The sequence below is a fragment of the Ascaphus truei genome, chromosome 5 (genome assembly GCF_040206685.1).
Source record: "Ascaphus truei isolate aAscTru1 chromosome 5, aAscTru1.hap1, whole genome shotgun sequence".
NCBI lineage: Eukaryota > Metazoa > Chordata > Amphibia > Anura > Ascaphidae > Ascaphus > Ascaphus truei.
The window spans coordinates 29710679-29736794 of record NC_134487.1 but is presented as its reverse complement, the minus strand read 5'-3'; the positions used below and the strand labels follow the sequence as shown (position 1 = coordinate 29736794).

The following is a 26116-nucleotide window of genomic DNA, read 5'->3' as shown; positions in this document are numbered from 1 at the left end:
CATAGTATTATGTGATTGGATCAAGTAGAGGCATCCAATACATTCAATACATAAGCATCATAATATACAGAGCATGGTCATATTCTTTTATTGCTAAGAAGTGTATTCATTTTTATGAAAATCTATCAAGGGAGTCCAGATTAAACATGTTTTTCCATTGCACTATTAATTGAATTTGTAAGCTTTTCTGTCTGCATCAAGGTCCCATATGTTTTGTAAGAGGACATCAGGGGGAGGAGCATCTGGTTTCTTCCATAAAGCTTCTAATGTACATCTGGTGGCTGTTAAAAAGTGTATAAGAATCTTACATTTAATAGACGTGGTCATTTCCAGGAGAGGTTTACCGAATAGAAAAAGACAAGGTTCTAAGGGGACAGATATCCCAGCTGAAAAAAAGTGTTTGGTCTTCAATCCAATATTTGGTAATGATGGGCATGTGAATCATAGTGCCTGAGTGTTCACAGTTTCTCCAAAAAAGACTTTAGGCTGCAGGAAACAGAATCCTCAAGCTAGAAGGGCTTAGGGCCTCATGCAGTAAGCGTCGATTAAGTGAAATCGGCAAGCTTACCGATTAGTCATGTTAATGGCGATTTTTCCTCTCCGTATGCAGTAAGTGCCGAATACATTCAAAATCAACCCGAAAACAAATCCGCCCACTCTCACGATGATTATCCGATCACACACAGGTGTATCGGCGTGCGTGGCGGGGTGCTGATAGGTTGCCCAATCACAAATCTTGCTGAATCAGGCGAAACAAGCATGTATTGGATTGCGCGCCATATTTAAAGGCAACGTGTACTGCTAATCATTCTCTGTGTTGTTGGGTGTGAGAGAGAGAGAGACGCACAGAGCTGGCTGATTGAACATTTGCATATTGACGGAGAGACTTGTTGTGTATTGGGTGAGCTTTGTCCATTGTTGTTTTGTTTACATCTTTGTCTTGTTTTATATGTGGAAGTGTTTCGTGTGATTGGCTGTACATTAGTTGTCTGTTTTTTGTGAGTGCTGGAAGTATGCCCGCAAAGCGTGGGAAGAGTGATGCTGGTGGGAGTGGGAGTGCTACTCGTGCGAGTACGCGTCGGAGTGAACGTACTGTTCAGGGGAGTGATGTTGCTGGTGCACCGAGTGGTGTTGCTGGGAGTGGGAGTGCTGGTGCTGGGAGTGGGAGTGCTGTTGCTGGGAGTGGGAGTGCTGTTGCTGGGAGTGCTGTTGCTGTGAGTGGGAGTGCTGTTGCTGTGAGTGGGAGTGTTGTTGCTGGGAGTGGGAGTGCTGTTGCTGGGAGTGGGAGTGCTGGTGCTAGGAGTGGGAGTGCTGGTGCTAGGAGTGGGAGTGCTGGTGCTAGGAGTGGGAGTGCTGGTGCTGTGAGTGCTGCTGGTGGCGCAGTTGCTGATGGGGTGGATGGTGGTGGCGTGCTTGCTGGTGGGCAGCTTTTGGAGGCTCTTCCATTGGAAGAAGGAGAGTCCAGTCAGCACCAGCCAAGCTCTGACCCTAAACCTGCTCGGAAGAAACGTGTGGAGAAGCCACGTAATCCTCGCTTCAATGACCAGGAAAATACAGCTCTTGTCACTGGCATTCTGGAGCACTATGACAGTATATATGGACATTTACTAGGTAAGTGTACTTTTACATTTATTATTCAAATACATGTGATCGTAGGTCATCTGAGTTTTGTTCATATGCAAATATGGGTTCAGAATATCTTTCTATGTTAATTAGTCTGGAAACACAGCTTTTTATCATGCCTTACAAGGACAACTAAACACAGGCGGTCAATTTGCCATAACTGCATACAATATGAATGCAACCTTGCTTACATGTATAGGTTTAGTAGTGAATGCTCATGTGCTTCACATATTACACATAAAACAGCATGTTTGCTATCTCTTGGAACAGCTAGCAGTGTAGGAAACTGGTGCTTCTATTATTATTCATTTACCTCATATATTTTATATGTTTTTCAAGGGCGGACAAGTTCAGCAAGCAGAAAAGAAATGTGGGACACAATAGTCATTGGTGTCAATGCGTGTGGGAATCATGTGAGGGACAAGCGGAATTGTCACAAGAGATTTGATGATATTAGGTCCAAATTGAAAAAGAAAATACAACACCAACGCGTGCATGCTACTGGCACTGGAGGTGGGCCGACACCACAACGTCTCATATTAAGTCCATTGGAGGAGCTGCTTCGGGCAAAATTACTTCCCGTCGTCGTGGAAGGCTTACCTGGTGACCGTGATATAGGAATTTATCCCTCACAATTTCCACCAGGTGAGAAATATTACTGTACTAGGCGTGTCGTTGCTTACAGTTATTTTGCATATTTACACTGCTTTTTATACTGTCTTCACAATATAAGCATACCTGCATCTATATATGTATATGTCTGATTCTGTATATATATATATCTCAAAATAGACATATATGTTGTAGTCCTACTAAAAGCAGTAACTAATATAGCACGTGCCATTGTGTGCTCATTTACATGTGAATTCACAAAATGCATTGCTGCAGTGGAAGCAATTGATGGTGGGCGAAGATGGGGAACAACAGGGTAGTACACATGTGTAACACATGTTAATCAGAAATTATTACTAGCTACAGGTACAGAACATAAATATGTAGAATATTATTGTGTATTTTATTTAATTTACTCCGACAAACATGACATTACTGCCTATTTTAAGCATGCATCAAATATATTGCATGCAACGGCCTACAAACATCACTTGCACTAACACATCTATAGTTGTTTATGAAAAGGTCCATTTTTGCTTTAAGTCATATACAGACAGCATAATGAGGCACACGTATCATATTTTATGTCATTGTTTTCATAACTTAAAAACTGCACACGACTATTTAGCTCATCTACCATTGTGTTAAAGCAGCTGCAATTAATATCTCATCACAGCATACACTTCAACAGAGGGGGTGGTTTTCAGCACACACACTAATTACAGCCTCATTTTAGGGTCAACTTAGTTCACACCATTTTCACCTGTTTCAAGTAATTGAAAGGTGTGGCTGATTAGGCTTTTTGGGGAAGTGAATACCGTTCTTACAACCTGACTAGCACAACTGAAGTTAATCACACTCATTTGAAAGCTTCACTTTAGCTACTAAATGCCCCAACAACTCATTACTTATCAAAGCGTACCTCACACATTAGTTCACTCATATCTATAGTTGAACTACTACTATCAACGACACATTATCACACACTGCATGTGTTGTCTTGTTGAGTCACAGCAACATTCAGGTGTGCCACATCTTATATTAATGTACCACACATATCCTCTACCAAAAACAACACTTTTTGCAATATGACCACCTTCATGATAACCATTGTGAATGGTCATCTCATGATAGTTATGTACATTATGATACTGATATCACTACACAACATATGATTTTTATGTTCAAATTTTATCTATTTATCCTCATGCATTACTGCAGAAACATAGTATGTTTTATGTTAGGGAACTCAAAAGTTCTAAGTACACAGGCATGTACATTGTTATTACAACTATTTATGTTCACTTTCACACACACATTTTGGGTTAAGGAACTGATGCTGTTACGTACTCATAAATACAGAACATACAATAACTGTTTGTTCAATATTTACACATGTAAATGTAAAACTTATGTTATTGTTATATATAGTTGCCCCTGAAGGACATGTGTCACCTGAGACTGAACAAGTGTCTTCACCTGGGTCAGCCAGCTCAACACACCTAGAAGGTGAGTGTATCAGTTGGTGGCCATATAATATGTGCTCTTCTATATGTTATGTTGTCATGTTCATTAATTGTTTTGCACATGTTCTTTAAATACGATTACTTAGTGTATGTGAAAATGAAGTGTAAGGCAACATGTATTGTGTTAGTGATGTTACTATCATGTAGGAGTTGTGAGTTTAGAGCAAGTTTTCATTCACTCATATTTCATACTGAGTCCAAACATTATTCTTAAGTCAAGGTAGTTTTTAATGTGAGGTTATAAAACGTATGGAAACATGTTAGTTGTTTATTTTGACACAGTAGAATTACATAGTAACACAGCAGAGATTAACATGCCATTTAATAATGTGTACATTTATTTGTAGAACATGATGAAGAGGATTATGATGATGATGATGATGATGATGATGATGCCGCCGCCGCCGCCATAGACACACAAATACAAGCAAGTGACCATGAAGAGGTTCCAATTGAAACTGTTTTACCGCCAAAACGTCCAGCAAATACCACATATGATGCAATTGTAGCTTCTGAGGGAAAAATTGTGGAAGCAGAAAATCGTCGCCATTCTGACCTGATGACAGTGCTGGAAAGGATGATTGCACTGCAGGAAGAAACAGTTTCACAATTGGCACATCTCCACAGAGTCTTCATTGAAGTGCCTAAACAGTTGCAAAAAATCAACACCTCATTCGAAGCATTAGTTGTTCAGCAAACACAAGCTAATTACTGGAGAATGACTAATGTACCACAATTCAACACCTCACAGCCAGGATCTGTTCATGCAGGTCAGTTTTCACCACATTCATCTGATATTCATTCACCAGGCCCAAATGTTACCGGTCAAGTAGCAGACATTGCTGTGCAGGTTCCTGATGACATCCTACCGCTGCCATCTGTACAAATTCAGCAGCAGACACCTACAAAGGAGGCGACAAAAACAAAACAAGACACACATGAAACAGACCAACCATCACTTGTGCAGTGTCTACCAACTTGCTCACATGTGTCAGTGGGCACAAGCCCTGTCCGTGAACAGTCACTACCCAAAAGCCCTGTAGGTGAGTCACTGCCCAAAAGCCCTGTAGGTGAATCGCTGCCCAAAAGCCCTGTAGGTGAATCGCTGCCCAAAAGCCCTGTAGGTGAATCACTGCCCAAAAGCCCTGTAGGTGAGTCACTGGCCACAAGCCCTGTAGGTGAACAGTTACTACCCAAAAGCCCTGTAGGTGAGTCACTGCCCAAAAGCCCTGTAGGTGAATCCCTGCCCAAAAGCCCTGTAGGTGAGTCACTGGCCACAAGCCCTGCCCGTGAAGTGCCAGAGGCCACTCAAAGTGGCTCTGTTGTGCCTAAAGTTGGTGGCAAAAGAAAAAGGAAAATTCAAGAGACAACAAGCAGGCCTGTTACTCGCTCGCAAAAGGAACAAAAAAAATAAATGTTATAATTCACAAAATATGTCTTTGGCCTTGTTTTGTTGACTTCAGATTATCTAATTACTATTGTATGTATGCTGAAGACTGTGTTGTTTCCAAACTTTCAAGTATGTTCTTGTACACGTGAAGTTTTGGAAATGTTAACACTCCTAATTAATGAATAGTGTTATAAATATTTATGTTTTAATCGTCTGTTCAGTAATGGTCCACCAGGAGCCAGTTGCTAAGTTTAGAGAAGCTGCCATTGACTTTGCAGCAAAACATTGCATTTTTGTGTGTTAATTGATGTAATCATTGCATGTGCATATTATTTTCATGCAATTATAAAAGCACCTATTTAACTGCAAACATCTTTCTTGTACGTGTACAGCAGGATTTTGTGTTAAATATTACTTACCTTTGGTGGCCATTGTAATGTTGTCCTTTAATCATTTATGTGTTCTTGTTTCAAGAACATCTCTGAATTTATACTAAAATATATGTAGTATGTATTGATATATGCACACACACACACACACACAGACACACACTGTGTGTGTGTGTGTGTATATAGTACTATCTAAACTGGTATAGATGTATTTACAAAAAACATACACTTCATGCTTCCTTGTGAAAACACACTATTTTAATAATACAGGCCTAATGTTTGACAACTATACTAAGTGTGAGCCTCTAACATTATTGGGTGCAAACAAATGTTTATTACTTAATTCACTCATGTTTATCACCATTTAAATAGGTTTCATACAAGGCCTACTTACTGCCATCAATATGTTGTGTGTACTCCTGCAATATAAAAAATAAAATAAATTTTTTTATATATATATATATATATATACATATATATATACATATATACATATATATATATATATACACACACACACACACACACACACACACACACACACACACACACACACACACACTATACATATAGTACAATATACACTTTATATATATATATATATATATATATATATATATATATATATATATTTTTATGAGAGAGATATATTTATATATATATAGATACACACATATTTAAACTCATGCAGACAGGTAGTTAACCAGAATTTCAAATACACACAGAAATGTATGTGGGAAAAAAACATTTCATTTTGCAGGTGTGTGTATTTACTGATATGGCTGTCTAAGCACTATTTTCACACAGTGCTCTTTGTTATTTTTCTAGAAAACTCAATGTTACTGAAATAAAAGTGTAGGAATGTTTTCACAAACGAGATAAAAAAATGATACATGTTTTTCTCACATTCGCCTATCACTAACCACTAAAGTTAAACCAATTAAAAGGACACATCCAATTGGCGTTTGAAATAAGGAGTAAAAGTAGTTACTTTTGTTGACCTTGAAAACGAAATACAGGAATTTGTTAGCCATTGAGCAGAATCATTTTGATGAGCAAAGAACACAGAACTGCACACATCTTTTGTGCTACTCTGACATGGCTGATGAATTCGTTAACCATATGAATCCCCTCTTAGGTTATAAGTACATGGTTTCAGAAGCAATTTTGAACAGTCGCGGACACAAAGCAAGCACACGCCAAATCTATGATTTGATTCGAGCTAAATATCCTTATTACCAAGACCGTAGGCATGCGCGGAATTTTAATTCCTCAATAAGATTCACTTTATCAACTAATGACTTTTTTGAACGTGTGCAGGATAAGCTAGAACACACCTATGGTTTCTGGAAGATTGCAAAGGAAAAGCATTTTACCCTGAAAGAGGGCACATATATTGTTGTGAAAGGCATATTTATTCCTAATGCCAATAGCAATGGATCCGCTACTACTGTTCCGTGTGAATCGATACCTGCTGCAATATCTGCACCCTCCATTCCTGAAACCCACATTGTACAACAACAAAAGTACTATGATTATGTACCAAGCCTTTCAGCTGAAAATGCATTGGAATGGGAACCCGAAGAAATGAACCTACCTCCCGACCAATTGTTTGAAGAAAGCAGTGGCGATTCCTATGAGCGCTTCATGGAGGAGATGTGTGTCATACTGGATTCAGCGGGTGGGTCAAGCGTGGATGAAAATGCCTTGCATTTCTGGAGCGAGCAGTTGCAGCCAGACGAAGAGTTAATTCTAGAAGAATATAATAGAATGGTAAATATAACAACCGTTATGCGTTGACTGTGCGTTTAAATGTTTTTTTTTTTTTTTAACCACCATTTTCCCTTTCAATGCGTGGATACAGCGTAACATTGCAGACTGCATAACATGTAGCGATCACAAAGAAATTGTTGCCGAATACAATATAGTATAACCTGAAAGAGTAGTACACATTGCTGACGGAATAAATATACGTACTTTCCTATCCCTTTAACCATATTAGCAACATTTTAACATAACTCTAACACATACCTGTTTTGTTATCATGCAACATTTAAAAGCGGGTCCCCCACGTATGACGTGGGACCCTTGTCATGGCCCAAGGCGTCCTTAAAAAGGATTACGGATGTAAGTCCCGCGCCTCAAAGCCTATTGGCTGTCATGTTTTGTTATAGTAACGGTAACTGCAGTGTGTCATGTGTGCGGCTCAGTGTTTGTAGGCGTCAACTGGGCGTTAGCCGAATGTTAATTGAGTGGGAGGAGTGTTAGCGTGCGTTTCACGCTGGTTTAACATGACGTCACACGTATTGCATTTGCGCATTGTGTTATCGGCCGTCCTTTCTGTCCAAACACGTCTGTTTAAAAAGAATACAGATGTACTCGTTTAGAACGAATGTAGTTTCGTAGTCATTGTATTTGAAATAAAGATTTTATGTTTAATGGTATTTTCAAGATGTATTGAACGCACAACGTACGCTTTGTTTTGCGCATGCGCTAACAGTTAGTGCAGCCAAGCGTGAAGTGCGTGCGCACACTAAGATGTGCGCGCACATTTTTCAGTATACAGGCAACGTTCACATCATATACATAGTTATGCCTGCTACAAATTTAAAGAAACATTACATACTGATGTACACTTGTACTTCTAACATATAAGTGAGTGACGTGTGTATGTACACAATCATATAGAGCTGTGTAATGCGTTGTCACGGATACATATATAGTAAGGTGCCATATTTGACCATCATGTGTTTGCTGTATTTCAGAGATGTCGGGGAAGATACAATCGGATCAATGTATGATTTCAGAAGAGTCTACTTTTATATGAGATGATTGTGAGGAGTAGTCACCGACTACTATTCTACATATGGAACTAATTTTATATTGCTTGCAGCGCTTATTAACAAACAATTAAAAATGTGATACCCTTATGCCTATATTGCATAAGCACTTAATTAACATAATGATGTTGCAAAATAGTGCCTCATGAATTTTTATTGAGTGTTCTTTAATGACTACTATCATTTTATGGCATGGTGTGTTTTATATATAACAACCATTCCCACTCTGCTAACACATTTGTGAATTATATTGTGTAATGGAACGTATGACTGTCGAAACTATGTAACAATAATAATAATAATTATAATATGAGCATGTTCATGTATAGCGCTGCTAGTTGTACACAGCGCTTTACAGACACATTTTTCAGGCTGAGGTCCCTGGCCCGTGGAACTTACAATTTATTTTTTGCCGCCTGAGGCACAGGGAGATAAAGTGACTTGCCCAAGGTCACAAGGAGCCGACACCGGGAATTGAACCAGACTCCCCTGCTTCAAACTCTCAGTGCCAGTGTGTGTCTTTACTCACTGAGCCACTCCTTCTCCCATTGTAAAGGACACTTACAACCAACTAGCCATTTTTTGTTAAAAATCTCTTGTTACATGGGTATGTTGATAAAATGGTTTGGGACAGTAGCAAATAATGTTATTGGCCAGATGTTGTGGTCCACTACAATGCATGATGTTCTGATTATGACATCAACATCATGTAATGAAGTACGTTTCTGTGTATATTTCATTAACCTAACTAACTATAGTTTACTGTGTTTATTAAAAGTTCTAAAAATACATAGTATAGTCAATATGATGATATAAGCTACCATAATAAAGCTGGTGTTATCATTTGTCGGTGTTATACATGGATCCTACACAAATTGATACAGACACAAACAGTTGTGTTACAAAGTGTGTCTATGCTAATGTGCACGTGATTGACGTTACAATTGTGAGAATACTTGATAATTAACATCATGATAATGATGAAGTGACGTGATTTATATTCCAAAAATATTACCAACATTGTCATATTGGTAAATTATAAATACTAAATGACAGTAACATTAGCGACAAATTTGTCTTCTCTGTTAACAGTTTAACACTTGGTACATGTAGGACACATCCACACACGTGTGACTTATACATACACATGTCACAAATTTAAATTAATGTTGACTATTAATTCCTAGCATTACAAAACACCAACATTGCTAAATATAAGATGTAGTACGCATTGTTGTGATTGCAGGCATTCATGCATGGAGTTTTATGATCAGTCAATTTCATCCGTGATGAATGATCTCCCGTAAGTAAAGAAATAACTACAGTTATCCCCTTGTCTCCAAACACCTCTATATTACATTAATGGAATTTATAAGGAAACATACATAAAATGTGATGAAATGGGAGTAATCATTTTCTAATACAATGCACATGAAAGCTCAAGAGTAGCTAAATGCATATACATGATACAGAAAGTACATATATGTAACATTTGTGTTTAAACCAATATGTTGGGTTTTTACTACAAATAATTATAGGAAGATTGATGTAGGCACATCTTATGAGAGATGTCAGCAAATATACATACCATGATCAGTCATACTGGAGATATACCTATAATGCAAAGGAACAATATATAAATTGCAAACATTGACATGCCATCTTCAGTACCGTAAACAACACAGCAAAGTGTGTATTTGGTGTTAAATGTGCAACACCATGTATATTTCATGACATTCAAAATGTAAATCAGGCTGGTGTACACATCATATGGATGTACATGTTACACTGCACCAATAACATTGTATGTAAGCATACTAGAAGCATGAATGAGTATGGGCATAATATGTGTATTGTGTTAGCATAAGGAACAACACAATGCTAAAATATTAGTGCTTTGTTACCCCAGTTTCATTCACATACACACAACTAAAGTAAAATTGAAGAGGGATTATATAACCTGTGCAACAATAACATACCGGTGCCACATCCCTTTGTGCACACAGCAGAGAGAAGAAAGGTGTGCAACCAATATTCATCTGTGTCCTACCAGAAGGGTATATAAAAAAACATTATTGTTAAGATAACATAATGTAAGTATAAAAGTAGTACTTGGAACATATATGTTTTTACTTACAAGAAAAAAATGAATTGATGAGATTCTGGCGTGTCTGGCCACCACTGGCTGTTTGTTCATTTTCAGCAGCTACATGGGTGGGATGCTCGTCTACCACAGGCTCAGCTAGGTCTGACTGTACATTGTGCCTCAGTGCAACATTGTGCAAAATGCAACAGGCAAGGATAATATCAGACACTTTTTGAGGCTTGTATAGAAGAGCCCCACCAGTTCTGTCCAGACACCTAAATCTGGTCTTGAGTAGGCCAAATGTCCTCTCTATAACAGATCTTGTAGATATATGGGCTGCATTGTACCTGTCCTCTGCTTCAGTTTGAGGGTTTAGCACCGGAGTCAAGAGCCACGGCCTAATTCCGTATCCTGAGTCACCTATAATGAATGTAGCACACATAAGCTGACATTAGTGATCAAATTGTACAGTGCCAACATTCCTAAATAAAAAAGTGTTTTGTGTTAGAACATGTAAATGTGTACTCACCCAGCAGCCAACCATGTTCAAAATGTCCCTCTTCGAACGCATGGAAGACTGAAGAGTTCCTCAGGATAGAGGAATCGTGACTGGAACCAGGGAATTTGGGTACCACATGCATTATCCTCATCGTCGCATCACATACCACCTGTACATTGAGTGAATGGTAGTGCTTACGATTGTGGTACACATGCTCACTCTGACTAGGTGCAATCAAAGCAACATGTGTGCAATCGATTGCACCCAGCACACATGGTATCCCTGCTATATTATAAAAACCAGTCCTGACTTCCAGCCACTCTGTCGCCTCTGTAGGAAAATGAATATAATTCCTAGCGCGTCTATTGAGTGCATAGAGAAACTGGGTCAAGGCCCGCGAGAATGTAGATTGCGAGACCCCGCCCACTATGCCCACAGTTGTCTGGTATGACGCGGAAGCAAGATAATGTAATGAGCAAAGCATTTTAACAAGCCCAGGGACTGCACGACCTCTGGCTGTGAAAAAATCTAAATCTCCCCTTACTCCTGATAAAGAGCTAAGATTGCTGCTGAACTCAAACGATAGCGACTTACAATCTCCTCCTCACTCATCCCATCTAACAGGGTTCTCTCCCTGTACAGACGCGGACGAGGCACAACTTGTCTCCTCTGTCTTCTCCTCTGATCTCCTGTCCCTCTACCTGTCCCTCGGCCTGTCCCTCTCCCTGTCCCTGTCGTATCCGCGTGACTGTCCCTGTCACTGTCCCTCGGTGTGTCCCTCCCTTGCCCTATATGATTCTCTTCATCATCAAGCATGTCATAGAAAAGAATGTTCCTCCGTCTCCTAAACAATCTCAACATTTTGAAATGAGTAGCTGTGAATGATCAGGTAATGGGCGTCCTTTAAATAGGTATGTGATGATGTCAGGTGACATAGTAAAATGCAAGGTGTTACATTAACATAATAAAGTACTTCTGTGGCAAGCTGTGTGCAGTTCTTGTTATAAGTATTTGTTGTGTGTATTCTGCAGGGAATGATGATATTTGGCAATGATGTGACGTGAACCTTTGTAGAAACATTGCTTGCAAATAAATAGTTGCATGTGCAATGCATGTAACACTTGTGAACGCAACAGTCAGTCATGTAATTAGGCAAAAAGGCTGAGATTGACGTGGGAAAAGTTTTGTGTAACATGTGTAATTATGCATGTTATTGTGACATGTTGACAACAATGAATAGTCGTGTGCATATGCATGCATTTGTGTAATGAAGATAGTTGCTATAGAATGAGTTTACAAGGTGTCCCAATGCTGAATTACTGTACATGTGTGTATAAGTTAGGTTGAAGTGCTTGTAATGCTACGGTTACAATGTAAACATGCAATGTGATTGAGCGTCCAATAAGTGACGTCATGAAAATAGGGAGGACCCAAAACTAGATGTAAACATGAGAATTTAGATGTACATGAACGTTTAAAGATGCGTGTCACATTACAAGCATTGTGTAATGTAAAGGAACATGAATATACGGTGTATGTGTGACATGTGTGTCATGTGTAACATCATGTAAATAATTGTTGCTCAGTTCAGTAAAATGTGTGATATGATGTGAGGTTCTCCTTTAAGAGTTGAGTATAGTATTTTCCCTTGGCACATCATCACATGATGAGTAATGTGACCCGCAAATGCTGCAAACATGTAAAAGTATAATGTTATGCAAATAATACACGTCAGCTGTGACACAATGCAGGGAATGCCCCCACACTGTAATGCAAATGACGTTTGTATTGTGAGCAATGAAACGTAAACAGTACTATACTGTTATACGTCCCCGCTCCATTGACTCCATTGATGTACAGAAGATTTTTTTTTTCTAAGTGCCGTTCCGGCAGCCTTAGCGATCGTTCTCCCCTCCAAACTGCCAACTTTAGTTGGCGGGAGAAATTGGCCATAACATCTCAATTTCGTAGTGCCGATCAGGCCCGATAAGCTGTTTTTTTTTGTTGAATCCAGCCGATTTAAAAAAGTGGCGATCAGTGGCGAAAACAGGCTTATCGGCAGCCGACTGGCCATAACAAAATAATCGGCTCCGAAACCTGGCGAAATCAAGCACTTATCGGCGCTTACTGAATCTCAAACCAATTTTGCCTATAAAATGGCGATAAATCCCTTATCAACGCTTACTGCATGAGGCCCTTAGATACCATCTAATCAATATGTTATATGTGTTCTCTTTAATAAGCACAGAGATAGCTTTTTTGGGCTTTCCCCCATATCTTCCTCTATTCCTAAATTGACAAATCTAACCCTAGGTCATTTTCCCAATTAATAGAATAATTTTGTCTTAACAGTGGTTTGAACTGATAATATAATTCTATAGATCAGTGAGATCCGTGCCCAACATTGGCCCAATTCAAATACAAGGTCTCAAATCGGGCTTTCCCCTCAAACTTTTGCCTTCAAGCAAGACAGATTGTGCAAAATGTCTCAATTGTAAACATCTCCATTGTTCTCCAGTATCTATCTTGTTTTTGCCTTTAAAAAGACATCAAAAGAAAAAAATTGAGAACCTTGAGATTGCATCTAACACTATGTAAAGGTTATTAGCCTTCTAAACTAGGAAGGAATTGGTATTTAATCCTTGAGGAAAATGGAGATTGTTGAATATGGGGCTCAATATTGAGGGATACAAAGTATGTCCTTTGGTTTTAGATATGTTATCCTAAATGTTCAGGAAGTTACTAATTAAAGGATTTGTGTTACAGAGAGGTTGTCTATGTTTTAAAGGGAGCAAAGGCAGGAGACTTAGAACAGGAGAAGAGTCTGCCATAAACTCAAGATGGACCCAGTGCCCAGTGGCCTACCTGCAACTCACAAATTAAATTCAAGTAGTTCAACAGAATAATCAGCAATAATAGATGACAGCCGTAAACCATCCCTCTCAACCCTGTGGTACAACCTTAGTTCTTGGGACCCTCTGTTCACATATATTGATTCAAAATCTGTTGTAATTTTTGTTAAAAAAAAGTGGATGGCACACTAATTGGAAAATTCTGAAAAAGAAAGAGACTCCTCAGGAGAACATTTGAGTAGAATTCATTCTACCAAGCCATGAAATTGTGTGCTTACTCCCTCTTCCCTAGTCTTTCTATATACAGCTAAAGAGAGAAGGGTAATTTGCCTGAAGCAATTTTCTTATTTGAGATGTAACATGCATCCCTGGATACATGATGTGGCAGTGGACCCATTTAAAGGGGGAACTTGATTTGTATTAATTACAGGTATCTTGTGGTATAAAACACACAAATACCCAGTAAGCTCATTTAAGCCCCAAAAGTTACCACAATATATATATATATATATATATATATATATATATATATATATATATATATATATATATATATGTATAAATGTCAAAACGGAGTGCTACTAGGCATGGCAATATATACTATAAACAAACACAAACAGAGCCCAATGCTATTCACCAGAACTGAAAAAAAATTGAGAACTGAATTGAGTAGAGAGATGGGCCATATAACTTGCAAAAATACGAACAATTTTTATTTTTAATTTATTACAGTGAGGATAGCTTTCCGCATAGTTCTTGGGAAAGAGTTTCCTTCTCTCAGGGAATTTAATAATCTAGTTAAAGCAGCAAAATGTCAAAAATCATACAGCAACCATTTAGAAAGTCACATCCACTTCCTCTTTTGAAACAGGCTCTCAAACACACCTTTTTGAGCTCTGCTCTTTGGCAACAAAGTATCACAAACAGATATGTTGTTGTTTTCCAAACAGCAGACTGTATATTACTCTGAAAACTGTAACAATAATGTGTTACACTTAGTAATATAATGTTACATATCAGCTGCAGTATTTCACAGACTGCAACACAGTTAGAAGGTGGCCATTTCGTTGGTCACACAATCAGGATTTTTATAGCTTTATGACAGGAGCACCAAACGATTGCCAGCTTAGGTTAGAATGTAGAATTATACATCATCACACACTTTAGATATGAAAAAAAAAGGAAAAAATTGGGCAATGTAGTATTGCTGCTTTAAGTATGGTTCTAATTTGGACCCACATTTTTTTATAATAGACATGTGTCAATTTGTCAAGACCAGGTGTTTTATTGGATTTTAATTGTTTAATAGTTTAATTACTTCTTGGTCAGTACTAGGGACTCAATTTTTCCCATCTATAAGAGGACCCCTTATGTAAAGTAGATTTTGGGAGGTATGATGAAATCTTACCAGGCTGTGAATTTTTCCTCTTTGTTTCCTTTGCTATATATATAGTGAAGATTAGAAGAGATGAATGTCTTCCCGAATAGCAGAGGAATCATATGTAGTTGCCTTTAGTGATGCAAACCGCCCTTGTATTATTTTGCATTTGTAAATCTCTTAATATGTTTGCTAACATTAAATCAGCTTTTTTTTAATTTTTTTTTATTATTTGACATTTTTTAGTTATTTGTTTTGTTCCCTAATTGTTTTTATGGTTTATTATGCTATTTTAGCCTTTTCCTGCTTATTTAAAAATATTCTATAATTTGGTAATATTCAAAAAATAAAACCAAACAAATCACGTTTTGGCAAAACCAGAACTTAAATCCAAACACAAAAATGTTTAAGAGCTAAAATCAAACATGACATTTTATAGAAAGAGTTCACCCTTAATAAATGTATAGAGTTGATGTATATAAAGAGTACAGATGGGCGTAACCAGGTGAGTTCAATCAGAACCTACAGTACTAAAACCTTACATTCCAAAACAAATAATTTGGCAAGCATAAGTTTATAGGTTTGCATGTTAAAATGGATTAAGAAGTAAAGTGACATACCGCGCTCGTTTGCATGTCATTGCCCAGAATCCCTGGCTGCAGTGGAAGCATGTCATTACCCAGAAACCCTGGCTGCAATGGAAGCACTGTTTGCTAAGCGATAATGGGGAACAAGACAGGTTTGCAGAGCTGTCTGAGACATACAAATGCACCACAAGTGGTATTGTTATTTACTGTACACTATACGGTAGAGTGTTTCTGTCACTTTATTTCCTCACCATAACTTTTTTAATGCCTGGTTAAAACCAAATACAGTATGAAACCAAGATATTTCAAGAATCAAAACCCCCAAATTATTTAGAACCAAAACCAAGAAGATCAGGCCAAATGCTCATCTCTAGGTGTTTCTCAGCATATCTATTTTAATCAATCTTTTGTTCAGTTTCATGATTTTATGATGTAATACTTTTTCAAAGTACAGTATGTTTCAAGATGTATTGTGTTATGTTAGCATCTCTCTGCTTACAGTTTCCAAAATGTGGTCAAAATCCAAAACCAAAGAAAATCGAGTTTTGGCAAAATGAACACACATTTTTTTTTATACCAAAACCACGAACAGAATCAAAACACAAACATTTTTTTAAACCAAAACACGAGTGAAAGTGGCCATAATAAAGAGCGGTAAACAGAAAGGAATATATATTAGACATAAACCAAAGGAAGATAAATAGTTATTATGGCTTAAAGACTATTTGTTATCTTTGTCTCACTATATGCATAGCAACCGTAGTGAACTGGGCTGGTTTAATGTTTTGAGACTTTGTATGAGGATTTCATATTTAATATTTTTAGCCTGCAGGGCTTTTTACAAACTTTTTTTTTCTTTTTGCTACTAACTGTTACATTTTGATCAGAAATAGAGTTTGCAAATTAGATTGCAAAGTTAGTGTTGGTGTGATGATAAACACCCTAAATAAGTGTATAATAGTAATTGTCTAGTGCAGAAGGAAGTACTTAGTTAAAAAAAAGCATATATGTGTGTTAATTTTGTAAATTTGGAAAGCATTTCACATTTCCATCCTGCGAAAATGAAAATGCTCTAATTCTGCTAAGCACCACTGCCTTATTCAGTGACTGGAATTTGCTTAACAATGTACCAGTTTAATTGCATTTGCTCAAAAGTCTCTTCTTTTTTAGAGCAGGGGTAACTCCAGTCCTCAAGAGCTACCAAATGGTCAGGTTTTCAGGATATATAGGTTATGTGGTATATTGGTGCATCACCACAGTAAGCTCACAAAAACATAAGTCTCTTTGAAGTAAATCCAATATCCAGGAACATTTACATAATAGCGGGAATAATCTTCCCAGGGTAGAATGGGGACCAACGGGTGCTTCAGTTTAGGTGGCTCAATCAGTGGCCCAGTCTTTGACCGCACCACCTGTACATAGTTATATAGCTACATCGTTAAATAGTAGATGAGGTTCAAAATGCTACATTTAGACGAAAGATACTTATCCTATATTTGTATTTACAGTATTTTGATCAAGAGGAAGGCAAACAAAAATAAAACCCCAGTGAAACATCATCCAATGTTGTCTAATAAGGGTGTAGCCCCCTTTGGGATTACCATTTTCACTTAAAATGTTAAGGGACTTAAAGGGTTAACACTACAGTATGTATTTAAAAAGTGTAAGCCGCTCACTCTCCCATCACATGGTATATGGCTACAAGCAGTGGAGTAACTAATTTTTTTGGGCCCCCCTGCAAAGTTTTTTCAAGGCCCCCCTAGATAAAAAAAAAATTGTTCCCACCGGGGTCCACATGTCAGTGGCCTTGTAAGCACCTCCCACCCCTTCTCACACATGACCATGCTCTCACGTCCTCTCTCCATTTCTGTCCCTCTCTCCATTGTATTTCTCTGCCTCATAACTCCTGCCCAACATATTTCTTTCCCTTCCTAACATTTCCCCTCATATATTTCTCTCCCACCCCCAAACTTCCCCCCCATGTATTTCTCTCCCTCTCACCCATGTATTTCTCCCCCCATGTTTTTCTCTCCCTCCTCTCCTATGTATTTCTCCCCCTCCATGTATTTCTCTCCCTCCCAAACACTTCCCTCTATGTATTTCTCTCCCCCCCATGTATTTGTCTCCCTCCCAACCACTTCCCTCTATGTATTTCTCTCTCTCACTCCCCCTATGTACAGTATTTCTCCCCCCCCCCATGTATTTCTCTCTCACCCCCCAAACTTTCCCCCCATGTATTTCTATCCCTCACTCACACCCCCTGTGTATTTCTCTCCTTAACTGACACTTCCCCCATGTATTTCTCTCTCTTCCGCACACTTCCCCCCATGTATCTCTCCCTCCCCCACACTTCCCTCCATGTATCTCTCCTTCCCTCACACTTCCCCTATATATTTTTCTCCCTCCCTCCATGTATATCTAAACCTTCCCCCATGTATTTCACTCCCACCCCCTCTCCACCTTGTCTCACTCCATTTTACGCTAACTCCCTCTCCTCCACCTCCTCCACCTCCTCTATCCCTCACACAACCCCACAAACACTCAATTTCCCCCCTCCACTCACATACACCTCCACACCCACACACACATACACACATCTCCACACACACACACACACACACTGCACTCAAATTTATCTCCACACTTCCACACCTGCACACACTTCCACTTTTCCACACACACATCCTCACACACACCTCCACACACACATCTCCACACACACATCTACATACACAAACACCTCCACACACACACACACATACACACACACACACACACACACACACACACACACACACACACACACACACACACACACACACACACACACACACACACACACACACACACACACACACACACACACACATACACACACACACACACACACACACACACACACACACATAGACACACACCTCCATACAACTCCACACACACACACCTCCTCACACCTCCATATAACTCCATATACACACCTCCACATACACACACAACTCCACACAAGCCCCCCTAAGAATGTTACCGGGGCTGATTGGGCTGCTCCAGCCTTTGGTCTCCCGGACCCAATCTCCAGCACCGGCCAGCAAGGCCCCCCTCGATTGTCGGCTTGTCGCCACCTCCCCCCCCTCTACATGGCGGGGTTCAGCGGCATGGTAGTTATGCCACTGGTTAGTTGAGCCTGTCACGTAGTATAGGATGACTAAGTAAAATCCAAACCACTCCCCCTGTAGGCATGATGACCAGTGATATCACTAGTAGATATATATATAGTGAAGCCAGAAGATTCTAGATTCAGGAGGAGTAACAGAGGAGGGATATCACTGTACATAGAGTAAGTCATGTTTATGTGTAGAGCTATACTGTATGTTTAAAGATATCGTGTCACCTTTATTATTTTATAGTTAGGGAACGTGCCCCTCTTAGTCATAGCCCAAAGCAATGGTCCGAGGTTAGTCATCTGCCCTGAAAGAGGAGGATGCATGGTAGTCCGATGGGTAATCCTTTTAAATAAAGGGTTCAGGAGCACTGCAGGATTGGCACATACCGACCAGTTCTAAATCTGAGCCCCTTTTGATGCCCTGGGATAACTAGGGTACTCCTCAGAGTGACAGGGTATGTATCCCTGATGATGGCAGTATCCCTAACACAGGTCCTGGTGGGAAGGAGGCAAATCCAAGTGCAGGGACAGCGAATACCATGCAGACCAAGTGCTAAGGGTACCATGTACAGAACCTCGCTAGGATAGTGGTAAGAGCTGTCTGGGAACGAATATAAAATATAACTGCATTATTTGCCACTTATTATTGCTTAAAGAAAGATATCCTTGCATGTGGATCCCAATCAATGGAACAAATAAAGATTTTGTATGTACGAATAAAGTTACTGGCGCCCTTAATTCTCACCTTCTAGCATACATGCCAAGCCATTGAAGCTGCCAGAAGCCTGAGAAGGTAATTAGAGACATTTAGAACCGCTGTATATAAGACAACTCAATGTAGCACTCTTTTTAAGCCGGGTAAATTGAGGTTACAAGGGGAAAATGTAATTCCTTCCTGACTCCAATTAATGGCAATCAGATTTCTTCCTGGATCAACATCCTTACAATATTTACTTATTTGGTATATCCATGTTTACCTTTCCTTTCTAAAAAGATGTCCAAGTTTTTTTAAAAAGATATCTATTGTATCTGCCATCACAGTCTCCATGGGTAATGAATAGAGATTTGTATTTTGGATCAGCAGCGGATTGGCCGGTTCCTTTGGTCCATGGATTTCAGCGGATCAAGCGTGTCACATCCGCAGATTACGCAACCTGTTGATGTATTTGTAGAATCTAATCCACGGATTCAGCAGTCGGTTTGCGGATTGCTGAATCCGCGGATTGGATTCTACAAATCAATCCACGTGTTGTATCCAATGGCTGTTTATGATGAATCCGCGCAGATTAACATCATCCAAATCCTGGTTTGAAAATGCAGAAAAAATCTGGGAAACGGATTTGGGTGGATTCACCCATCTCAGTAATGAATTCCACATTTGAACTACCCTTACTGTAAAGAACCCTTTCCTTTGTTGCTAGTGAAATCTTCTTTCTTCCAACCTTAACGGATGACCCTGTGTCATTTGTACTGCCCTTGGGATGATTAGTTCCTTTGAAACCTTATTGTCCTTGAGTATATTTGTATATATTTATCATATTCCCTCTTTGATGCCTCATTTTTAATGTAAACAAATCTAAATTGCTTAGCCTCTCTTCATACAGTCTGATTATCAATCCCCTTTATTAATTTGGTGGCTCATCTCTGCACTTTTTCTAGTTCCATAATGTCTTTTTTTTTATGGAGTGGTGCACAAAACTGTACTCCATATTCAAAGTGTGGTTATACTAGTGCTTTATAGAGGGGACAATTATTCAAATTTCCCTTCCATTCATTTCCCATTTATTGTGAGATAAAATCTTATTTGGCTTGGCAGCTACTGCATGACATTGGACACTATTGCTAAGCCTGCTGTCTTCAAGCACTTCTACAGTAAATCATTCTCAATCAAGAATTCACCTGTTTCCCAATTTACTTTGTAAGTCATCTGTTTATTCTTGTTTTCCAAATGCATAACTTTACATTTATCTGTGTTAAACCTAATCTGACATTCACCTGCCCAAGTTTCCAGTCTATCCTTCTGGAGAGAAATTGTATCCTGGTCTGATTTTACTATCTTACACAATTTAGTGTCATCAGCAAAGATGAAGACTTTTCTCTCAATGCCAACCTCAAGTTCATTAATAAACAAGTTTAAAAGCAGGGGTCCCAGTACCGATCCCTGAGGTACTCCACTTACAACTTTAGCCCAACCTGAAAAATTTCAATTTATGACAACTCTCTGTTCCCTATCCAGTATCAACTGTATTACCCAAGTCTAAATTCCCTCTTACCGCCTCAAAGAAACTAATAAGGTTAGTTTGGCACAACCTATCCTTCATAACTCCATGCTGACTATTACTAATAATTTTGTTATCCATGCAGTATTCCTGAATATTTTTATTAGTCTCTCCCTGCTTGCCCAACACCCACATGACCCCAAGCTAGTTACCCATTCCTAGCTTTTCCGTCTAGTTCATTATCTATTTCGTGTCCCTCCCCTTCCTTGCTCCTACAGGATATATTTTATTTGTTTATGCTAAAAGATCAACCAAGAAAGAATAAATGTGCTTAAAAGTGAAGTGAACTTACAAATATAAAACCTTTCAGGGAAAGAACAGTAAAACAGGGACTCGCAGTAGGTGAAATTGCATGCTTTTGCTTGTTTTTTAAATAACAAAATGGTGTGAACAAACGTTGGTTTGTTTGCAAATAAATAGAAACGTTTGTCCAAAATGTTGCGGGCAGAACTTAAACACTTTCACCCATCACTAATTTCCAGTTCTGATATGGAGTATTAAGGGGAATCCAAGACATCACAATGTACATGGTGGAGACAATGCAATCCTTTACAATAGTTTTTAGCCTAAATCTAAACAGCCATAAATAAAATATTTGTAATAATGTGCAATAAATTACATGTAAGTTGTTTTAAACTATATAAATAATATTTAACTATATAATTATAATTTCACATTTTAGAACATATACATTTTTATATTTTTTAACACTTTTATAGGTTTTATCTGTTCTTTCGAATTTTTACATTTTCCTTCTTTCTTTCATCCCATATAATTAATTGTAACAAGTAAAATTAAACCATTAATTTATACACTCTTTTTGTCAGATACCTACTAAGACAATGTCAATATATTAAGTTGAAACACTTGTTGATATATTATTAACCACTTTTCAAATAATGTACCTTTTTTCATCTAATACTGGTGATGATAAGGGCACTTTGACAAAACATATAGAATATCTTTCTAAGATATAAGTAAATTATTCTTTGCATAATTTCACACATTGAATATGTAAGAATCAAACAGATAATACAAGGATTGATAATAATAATAACTTTATTTTATATAGTGGTTTTTTTCCCAATGGGACTCAAGGCACTTCACAATTACAGAATAGTGTGCGGTACGCAGCATGTAGGACTTTTACATACAGTCCTTGTCCAGAGGATCTTACAATCTATATTTTTGGTGGCTGAGGCATAGAGAAATAAAATGACTTACCCAAGATCACATGGAGCTGACACCAGGAATTGACCAAGGGTCGCATGATTCAAACTTGATGTCAATGTTTACAGAGTCAGCGCCTTCATTCACTGAGTCATTCTTTCTCCCTGATTTGATAGCATCCTTGGCACCAATTTTTTGTAAGTATAATTTCAACTATATTCATGATTGGAAGATTATCCTTAATAAATGTAGTCTGGACTTAATACATTAACAATAGAGAATTTACAATTAGAGCTAGCTAAGCTTAGGGAAGATGCAGGTGTCTGTAGATCTAAACTTCTGAGTGTATTTAACAGGGAGGAATTACAGAAACTCCACAAATAATTGGATGCAATTTTATCAGCACAGAGGAAAGACACCGAGCAGAGGAAATGATGTAAATTTATGAGAAATACTTTTGATTATTTTAATGATATGGTGTACATTTGGAGTGCTCAATGCAAATATAATACGGAAAAAGATAATAGTAGATGAAATTTCACAAAAACCTAATTGAGTTTGACAATGGACAGTGATTCTTCATAAGGTGATGGGATTGGACAGGTGGTCCCTCATTTTTTAGGCCAAGGCCAGCAGCAGCAATCAGGAAACATACCAGGGACTCACACAGTACAAAGGAGAAAAGGAGAGTAATTAAGAACACACAAAGAACAGAGCCAAAGACAAAGAACATGCTAGTAATCAATCTGTCTTCCAGAACACTGATCAAATAAGAGGTATCGTTACTCAATAGGGGTTTGGGCTTTGTACCCACTAATGTGGGAGATCGCTTTACTCTGAATGTTGATTTATTCTACCTTTTTCAGGAACTTGAGGCTTTAAACCTTCTTTTCAGATATGTCTTAAAGAAGGTAGAATGCAGGACAGCATGGAAAAAGGACATGGACTTGAAGATCCTTTGGTTCCTGTCCTCAGCAAATGTCGAGCTAAAAGTAAGTTTTGTCCAATGCAAAATAATCATGCAGTAGAGGCATACAGTACATTAATGTTGCTACTAAGGAGATATTGAAATTAGACTGGTCTAATGGAAATATACAGTACAAGTTAAGTAGGTTAGAGAAAAAAGCACTCAGAGAGTGATGATTATTTCATAATCATTAATGCTGCAGACAAGGGGGTGCCATAGTAATTATGGAAAAACTATACTTTGATACAAAGCATTACAGTTGAATAATAATATATACTGTAGGTCCCTACATATGTGGATTTTTTTTAAGGAATTGGATAGTTTGATAAATAATGCTTTCCAAAAAGATCCCATGCCATCTAAAATTAAGGATTTCTTACTTACTGATTTTCCCTTAGTACCTTTATTTTATCATCTACCAAGTTTACATAAAAATCTGGAAAGACGACCCGGATGTCTTATTGTTTAAGGTACCAATTCATTTTTCAGTCAATCTCAATTTCTTTAGATTGTTATTTCTAGCCACAGGTATTGAACACAAAGTCATACCTGAGGAATACTTTGGACTTCTTGTGGATGTTACAGAATATTGTGGATCTCAAAGAAGATGAGTTACTCTGCACTCTGAATGTCACTAGTTTGTACACTTGTATACCACACAAGCAAGGCATTAGAGTGGTAAGGTGAGTCTTTGAGAAAACTGGGACTGGGGGAGAATTTGAAAAAACTATTGGTGGGACTATTTACTTTTGTTTTAATGAAGAATTATTTTCAGTTCAATAGTGGATTATACTTACAGATTCAAGGGATGGCCCTGGGGTTGAACATGGCCCTATATTATGCAAACCTGTTCATGGACTTATTCAAGAACACATTTATTTAACATTCAATGGGTTTCCATTAATTTGTTTGCATATAGTTTTGATACATAGATGATGTATTTTTTTATTTTGAGGTGCGGTCAGACATCCTTTGATGAATTATTAGAATTTTTGATAACACTTAATTCATACCATAATACTTTTAGGTTTTCCAGCATGAGTGACTTTCAAGTAGGACATTTTTAGGAGGTTGAGGTTACAAATTCTGAGAATATCTTAGACAGATCTTTTTAAAAAAAAGTATCCACCTTACAAGCCTTAAGAGAGGATTACCATATAGTCATCTGTTAGGAGTTTGTAGGATTGGAAGTGATATCAATAAGTTTGAGCAAAGAACAAATCGTATGCCAGAGAAATTTGCTGAACATGACTATTCTTTTAAACATTTGGAGACCCTTAAAACAAAGCATCAGTAGCAGATAGACAACTGTTGCTCAATAATACATCACGGAAATCAACTGTGGAGAGGATTTCCCTTGTCAGTACATACTCATAAAAAAATTGGTATATTTAACTGAGCAATGAAAGACCTTTCGAGCACCTCCTGAGACCTACTACAGAAGATCGTACAATATTAAGTACAAGCTAATAAGGACTGATTTAAAAAATAAGTCTAGGGCTATATTTGGGGGTTGGCTAGATAAACCTATAATTATGTTTCCCTATTATGTCCACTGCAATGGAATAATCAATCGAAGTCGTTTTGTACACCTGCATATTGGAAAATAATTCAAAATGAATACATACTTGAATTGTCAGTCAGATTTTGTTGTTTACTTACTTAAATGCCCTTGTGGCCTGATATGTGGGCGAGACATGCAGGACACTCACACAACATATTAGTGAACATAAAAGTTTGATAAAACATCATTCAGAAGTGTCACCTGTAGCTAGACTCTTCTCAACAGTAATCATAAGGTTACAATGTTCAGATACCAGATCAGTGAGCAGGTTATTACACCTAGGTGGTAATAGACAACCATTTCTTAAACAAAGGGGACTTTTTTCAATTTGTACATTAGATTGAATGTCCCTCAATGGCCTTAATGAGAAGCAGGATTTTTCCTGTTTCCTCTGAATTGTAATTTTTAGTGGTTCTTTAACATCTTAATACACTGTATCTGCTTCTGTTTTTGATTGGGATTTGAATGTGTCCAGAGATTTCTGGATGCACAATATATCTTTATATGGTTTGTTTATTTTATTTACAGTATGACATTGTTTGTATATTTTATACACATGTATACAGATAAACTGCCATAGAACAATTATATACAGGAATGTGACGCATTGTGATATACTGTAGGATGGATAGAAGAATCATGTATATATTATTTTTTATATTTAATATTTATATTATTTTTGAGTTTTCTATGTTTTTTTCTATCTATCTTTATGATCAAAACTACAGATGTGCAAAATGTTTTTGCGGATTTGGATCTGCCTCGGATCAGCCGGTTCCTTTAATCCGCGGATCAGTCTCAAAACGGGTGATTCATCTTTTCCGGTTATTTTTTTTATCACTGACAATCCACATTAATAATTTGTGGTCAGATACATAACAATCCGGAACAGAATATGGAATCTGCGGATTGGATTCTTAAAAATTCATCCGGATTGTATCCAATGGTGGTTTTGAATTAATACGTATGGGAGGACAGAGGGGCGCTGCTTCAAAAGTTTGCGCTCCCCTGATCTACAGTATGGCATCTTAAAGTAAATTTGTTTATATAGAAATAAGGAAACATACAGTAACAGAATATTTTAGTCATTTTGTTAGCAAACTAAGTCTGTGTTAGTGCTCTTGCCGTTTTGGCCCAGGAAACAACAACATGGTTGAAAATTATTCTGTGAAAACATAGTATGAAATTATTTGT

General features: G+C 37.9%; 1 protein-coding gene across 1 annotated transcript; it reads left to right on the top strand.

Annotated features, from left to right (window-relative positions):
* Positions 1 to 3637: 3637 nt before the first annotated feature.
* On the top strand, positions 3638 to 5326 carry LOC142494366 (uncharacterized). Its single transcript, XM_075598921.1, has 2 exons — positions 3638 to 3744; positions 4109 to 5326. The coding sequence occupies exons 1-2, from the start codon at positions 3648 to 3650 to the stop codon at positions 5173 to 5175; spliced, it is 1164 nt and encodes a 387-aa protein (XP_075455036.1). The 5' UTR covers positions 3638 to 3647; the 3' UTR covers positions 5176 to 5326.
* Positions 5327 to 26116: the final 20790 nt, after the last annotated feature.

What these genes read in the sequence shown, in the direction of transcription:
- LOC142494366 (XM_075598921.1), top strand. Translation starts at nt 3,648, where the DNA reads ATGTTATTGTTATATATAGTTGCCCCTGAAGGACATGTGTCACCTGAG. An exon ending in CAGCTCAACACACCTAGAAG is followed by an intron (nt 3,745 to 4,108) that starts GTGAGTGTATCA and finishes ATTTATTTGTAG; the next exon opens with AACATGATGAAGAGGATTAT.